The 6,500-nt window shown below is 42.0% G+C and overlaps 1 protein-coding gene across 1 annotated transcript; it reads left to right on the forward strand.

The window, feature by feature from the left end:
* Positions 1-1,639: 1,639 nt before the first annotated feature.
* Positions 1,640-3,183, forward strand: LOC115726641 (dnaJ homolog subfamily B member 3-like). Its single transcript, XM_030656608.2, has 5 exons — positions 1,640-1,974; positions 2,129-2,216; positions 2,317-2,387; positions 2,487-2,543; positions 2,926-3,183. The coding sequence occupies exons 1-5, from the start codon at positions 1,846-1,848 to the stop codon at positions 3,136-3,138; spliced, it is 558 nt and encodes a 185-aa protein (XP_030512468.1). The 5' UTR covers positions 1,640-1,845; the 3' UTR covers positions 3,139-3,183.
* Positions 3,184-6,500: the final 3,317 nt, after the last annotated feature.

Here is a 6,500-nt window from a genome sequence, read left to right on the forward strand (position 1 = left end):
CACAAGGCCGACAAGGCTCGAGCTTCGAGCTCGAAGCTCGCCGATCTAGCCAACCCCGATCTCACCGGCCTTGGGTGAGCTGCTAGGAATCGCAGAGGACTGATCGAGCCTCAAGTTCTTTGGCCAGCAAGCTACCGATTGTCGTTGAGGTACACGGTTGACGGAGGAAGGAGCCGCGGGACAGAGGAAGTAGGAGAAAGAAAAGAAAAAGGAAAAAAAGAATAACATTCATTTTCTTTTATACTATTTTGAATATCTTATGAGGGAAAATATTTTCATCCTCCATGTGTGGAAATATTTTCCTAAAATAGCTTATTTTTCGCGAACCAAACTCTGAAAAATTCAAAAAAATGTTTTCCTGAAAGTTACTTTTCACGAAACAAACAATGATAAAAGCTAATCGGTGATAAGCGTTTTATTTCGTTAGCAGATATAAGGAAGAAATAAAATGACAACAAAATTTTGCTCTTATTCTTACATAACTAGAGTGGAAAAGTAATATTGATACTTGCGTATGCCCTACTGATATTCTTTTTTTAGTATATTATGAATCATAACGAACTTACATAAATATTTTTTATTTTTTTTTTCCTTACCAAAAAAAAAAAACGAACTTACATAAATATGATAAGTCACATAGCTGTTGTTCTTTAGCTCGCTGAACATAAAAATCTATGTTACATTAACATGCTTAATGTTAGATTGAGACTTTAAAAATATATCTCAAATTTCTATTCTATTTACCAAAACTTTTATTTTTCATATGTAGTAGAAACGCTTCTCTCGTCAAGGGTTTTATCTTTTGGTGGAGGGGGAAGTCAACAAAAAATCCAAAGCCATGCCCATTGGACATAATGCTATGACACATTTACCCTCCGTCGAAGTTCCGATAATTTTGCAGCAAAAACAACATTGTTTTTATTTCACTTAGGACGCATGGGCACAATCGTCTATACTGTTTTTTTTCCGTTGTCCATGTGAGCAGATTTTTTAAGATGCTCATTGACGAAAATTCGACCAAGGAGAGATACGCCACACAGATATGAGTTTGTAATTTTTTATGTCACAAAAAAATTAAGATAAATATATTACAGTGAAAATAATTTAAGTTTTTTTTACAACTTTCGGTCGTTTCTCTCTCATCAAGGTTAAATGTATTGAAAGTGTTAAAAAACTTTCATTTGTTATCGACATAACATTTGAATATCTTATGAAAAAGATAAACTCCTCTCATTTAATTAAATAAATGAAAATGTTTTTGATATGCTTACATACGATATTTTTTTAAACTCGAAGGGACTCCTGATCTAATAATTGTTACCACTTGTCATTCTCTGAGACGATTCCGTCATCGGGTAGCACGGACACGTGTCGACATCATATCACTTCCACGACGAACCCAGCAAACCTTAGCCGTCCGTGCTGAGAAAAACCCCCGGTGGGGGCCCACCCTTTCCCCATCCGGAAACCCGAACCACGAGGTCGGTTCGAGATATCTCCCCCCGGACCCCACCCTCAACCCGAAAAAATCTCGGTCAAATTGGAAAAAAGTCGTCGCCGAGGTGGCTTCCCGAACATTCTAAAGCCCCCTCACCCCACCCGCTAGAAGAATCTCTGGGATATTTTCCTTGGCTCGGGTCGTGGCTCTCGCTCGCAACCGCCATTGTCGCCTCTCTCCCGAGCTTCTTATATATATCAAGATGAAACCGCCTCTCGCTTTCGTTGCTTGTGTCCGGTGCGAAGCACGAGCGTAGTGGCCGCCTTGAGACGAAGGTCTTGTGGCAGAGCGACTGGTGTTTGGATTGAGAAGGCTCTCTGTTCTTCCTTCTGGTTTCATTTAGCGTGATGACGGGTAAGGAGCCCTGGGGGGATACGGAGGGTTATGAGGGCTCCCGGTCTTATTACAGCATTCTCGGCGTCGCTCCTGGTTCTTCTCTGGAGGAGATAAGGCGTGCTTTTCGCAAGCTCGCTATGGTAAGTCCCAAATGAACTCGATTGGCGAAGAAAGATGAGAAATTTCGGAGTTGGGCGCACCTAAGTGTGCTGCAATTGATTGAATTATCAAGCTTTTGACTTGATGAACCATGTCGAAATCTAATGTTCCCTGGGTGTTTCGTTTCGGGTGTAGCGATGGCATCCTGATAGGTGGACGAGAAACCCTTCTCTGTTGGGCGAGGCCAAGCGCAAATTTCAGCAAATTCAGGAAGCTTACGAAGGTAAATTATTTGCGCTCCCCTGTTTTTTCTTTCCTTAACTTGTAAGTACGAAGGAGGGGGTTTTTCACCGTTCTTGATTTGTGTTGTTTTGATGGAACAGTATTGTCAGACCAGAGGAAGAGAACATTGTACGACGCGGGGTTGTATGATCAGCATGATGAAGCAGACGAGGTAAGCCATCTAGGGAACTATCCAAGTCAGTTCGATTTGTCGCATCACGTCTTTTGCCTGGAAAGAGTGTGCTGAATTTGTTGCTCGTCGTTGATTCAGGGGTTCTGTGACTTTCTGCAAGAGATGGTGTCTCTCATGGGACAGGCCAGAAGAGAGGTATGAAGTGGTCGCGTGATTTCTTTCTCGCTTCTTTTCCATAGCATTAACTTGGTTTAGCCATGGTCGGACATGTTTGTACAAACCTTTTTTTTTTTGGGTTTCCAACCTCTAGTATGTTCATGAGACCTTGCTTTAAGATGATAATGTCTTTCGTAATTGGCAATGCGCTTATGTTCTTATCTCTAGTTCTAAAACGCAGGAAAAAGTTGAGAAACGTGTTATCTCTGTCTCCGTCTAGAGGGCGTTTCAAGCAACATATATTTTGTCTAATGTATGCCTATTGGGAGTTATAATTAGCAGGCTCTTGTACATCCTCATGTGGTTTTTTAAACTCTTTTCGTGCCTGATGGGGTGTTTTCCTTGTCTGAAATGAACTCAGGAGAAACAATATACCATGGAAGATTTGCAAACGATGTTCATGGAGATGGCGCAGGGTTTTGAGTTTGGGCCTTGGCCATCTGAAGCTATGATCTTTGAGGATCGCAAGAGCACTAAGAGAGCACGGTGCGACTTGGACTTGATGCCAGACGCACCGCATTCGCATGTATCGGGGTTCGGGATGTACAAAACGAGCGGTCGTTATTGCCGCTGAGACTAACTCCAGTATATGCTACGGATGCATGGAGGAAAAGTTGGGGAACATCGAAAGGGGTTTCCGGGAAGATGCCGTGACTGCGGTCGGCTCAAACTACCGGTATCAAAATGCCTGGAAATGGAAAACGTGGCTGAAGGAACAACCCGATGTTCCGATAGTCGTCGGAAGTGGCGTCTGTGGGCAGTTGTTGCTGGTATTTGGTGTATGGAACACCTCCACCCTCTTGATGTACAAAAGTAATTGGGGTGGATTCTGTCATGTTTTTTCGATTGGGATGAGGCATGTCATGTACAGCAGCAGTTCATATTAGACATTGCTCTCATGAATATTGTATCGGAAGCGTGTTTGCTTTGATCGTTTTTGTCAGGACTGTTGGCTTCGTTCTTGACAAGTTTTTAGTGTTTGACCAGTTCCTCGAACAGAGTCAATAAACACAAAATGAATCAAAACCCGACAACCTTTTTTCACTGCACGTAACAAAAATCTAGATTCTCCTGGCACCGAGGGGTCGGGAGACGACAAACCATCCATACCTTGAGGAAAAATCTGGACATACAGTGGCCCACGAACTTGTGCAAGATATCGGCATGGAACTACACGTGTTGGGCAGTGTCTCCATGGCCGGCGCCCCAACTAAGCTCAAATCTTCAGACTGGGCTGGCCTCGCTATTGTAGAGGAGGGCATCCTCTCAACTATAGCCCATTATGCCCGTAATGGTAACCCGCTCCAATTGCCACCACCGGCAGGAGGGCGGCGGCAGCGGCAGCAGCGCCTTATTGGTATGGTTAATGTTTACCAACATGTGATGTCAAGATATTGAAATCCCAGACTTTCTCATTTCTCAAAATACCCAAATTGGCGCAATTAGGCCTCATTTCGAAGTCGGTTTTGATGTGACTTTTGATAATGAAATCTCGAACTACAAATAAATTCGAATTTCGGGCACCAACACGAACAAACAAAACTATGTTCGGTTCTCAGCTATCGACACTAACAGAGACAGATCGTCTCTCGAGATTAAATTCTAAAATAGGGACAATTGAAATTGAAGAGATGACTGGCAATATCAATCTCCTTTGATAATAGTATGGGAGTCCCACAACAGCTATGAAATTTTTTATCCGAACTTAGATACTGGACGATAGGTGCGAAGTCCTCGCAATTCGACCGGCGTGCCAACGTGAAAGACGGTAGGGATGTCCATCCCCCTGGCTACCACCTAGTGAAGATAGTTGGTACAAGGCAAGAGAGTTCCAATAGAAATGTTTGGTCTAGTCAAGGGAAACTTCACGAAGTCCTGAAGTTGACTTGGATTAAAAGCTACATAAAGAGAGAGAAGAGAGAGAAAGAAAATGGACGGTGGCCTTCTCTCTGTCCTACAAACTAATCTCATCTTCCAACTCACTCATCCACATCCACTCCTTCCTAACTTTTTTTGTCCCCTTCAGACGTTTCCTAGAAATCACCGATTCAACTTTTTCTTTCCAAGCTTTTCCTCTATTCATATTACTATTAGTTTCACATTGATTGCTACTTCATCGCTTCATGAATTTTATCCGAATTTCTGGTGATTTTACCTAACTTCACTAGGGGGTTACCTCATAGTCGTATTAGAACTTCCCATGCTAAAATTATCACTCTACTATAGGCTTTGAAGATGACTATTTGCCTCCGTCTTTAAAGCGGTGGGGAGAAGGGTTTCTCTATTTTCATGCAATACGCATCGAATTTTGTATCGTTGTTTTACGGCTTCGAGCGGAAAATCTTACCATCGAAATTGACTAACTTTTTTCCTTTTCGAAAGGTCGCATAGGCAGTATATTAATTCTTTCCCTTTTCCCACCACACAGATCGCAGTAGATGGAGAAAAATTCCCAAAACTAGTTAAGAAAAATCTCGTTCCACGCAGATCGAAGAGGGGAAAAAGCTTAGCTAATGGCAAAAAAAAAAAAAAAATAGAATATTATTCTTCAAGAAGGATCGAGAGATAAAGATACAAGTAAAAAAGATGATAAGGCGATGTTGGACCAGGAACGAATATACAATAATGAGAAGAGATTCGATAGTCCACGAAAGTGACCGACTTTTATGAATGTTGTTGTCTCAGCCTCGGCCTGCCAGGCAACGTGCATAGGATTCTCTCGACATACGCATCAGCTGTGACTTAAAACAGAAATTTTAAAGCCGAGAAGTTAAGACAACGTAAGTTGGACTATATTGGAGAATTTGAAAGATCCACACAAGTTTCCAGCAGAATTCCACGAACAATTTGACTCTAATCCGCCATCAGACATCACTTTGGAATCGCCCGTGAAGTGACGACACGAGGCGCAAAATCAAGTCATTAACGACTGCAACGTGACAAAATAAGAGGAGACTAGGGTTTCTCCTGGGAGATTAAGAATGACATGACATGATGCGTCCCTATTCGATTACGCAGAAGTCTAGAAATTACAAGTGAAATTAGTAAGAATAAGCTTGCAATCATGCTACCAATCTTGTGCCCTAAACACGGATGATGGCCCCGTTGGAAAGAAGGGCCATGTGAATTGATTTGATTAGTGCATAATTTGATGTAAAGGGGAAGATATATCATGCGATCGTGGGCCGTCCCCAAATAACTTAGTGTGAAAGGCATAGCTTTTATGAGCATATGCACATTTTAAAAAAAGTAAGCACTTTGGATTCCTTCACTCGAGATTTTTGTTAAGGCAACACAACCCGGTGCATGCTGAATTGCTTATTAGTGAAGTTAGGAGGAAATTTCGACCAAAAAGTTAGGAGGAAATTCCAAGGTATCGCAAGCTTTTTTCTTATAATTAGGAAATTAAGGATTTTATGTCTACTGGGTCCTCGTAAAAACATTCTTATGTAAACTACCAAAGAGGTAAATTCTTCTTTGAGAAAGTATCTTATGTACTGAACAAGCCGGTTGACTTTTGCCTGTTAACCACTGGGTCAAGCTCGAGTGGTCATCCGTCCCATTTGAGAAGGGGAACATGGGGAGTTCGATTCTCCAACTTCTCGAAAGGTGGGGTTTGGGATGCGTAAGTAAGGGAGTAAGGTAAGATTAAAACAAAAAAAAAAGGGAAAATGAGAGGCTATACCATCAATCGACCATGTATAGTGCCAGTAGATTGCATGATCCAATAATTATGGGCTAAAAATCAATATACAAAGCGTACAATACATAAAACAAGTACAATCATTGGAAGAACCTATACCCACCATATGAAAATTCACCCCAAAAAATATAAACGAATATTATAGGATAGCATCACCAAAGCGGTGGGCCCCCCCGTCCACATGCCCGCTCCATCCCCTTACAAATCAAGGTAAGGCCTCGCCACCCTCCCAT

This window comes from Rhodamnia argentea, chromosome 6 (assembly GCF_020921035.1).
Source record: "Rhodamnia argentea isolate NSW1041297 chromosome 6, ASM2092103v1, whole genome shotgun sequence".
Classification (NCBI taxonomy): Eukaryota; Viridiplantae; Streptophyta; class Magnoliopsida; order Myrtales; family Myrtaceae; genus Rhodamnia; species Rhodamnia argentea.

Coding starts and splice junctions, on each gene's coding strand:
- LOC115726641 (XM_030656608.2), top strand. CDS start 1,846: ATGACGGGTAAGGAGCCCTGGGGGGATACGGAGGGTTATGAGGGCTCC. Junction 2,217..2,316: donor AATTCAGGAAGCTTACGAAG/GTAAATTATTTG, acceptor TTGATGGAACAG/TATTGTCAGACCAGAGGAAG. Junction 2,544..2,925: donor TGGGACAGGCCAGAAGAGAG/GTATGAAGTGGT, acceptor AAATGAACTCAG/GAGAAACAATATACCATGGA.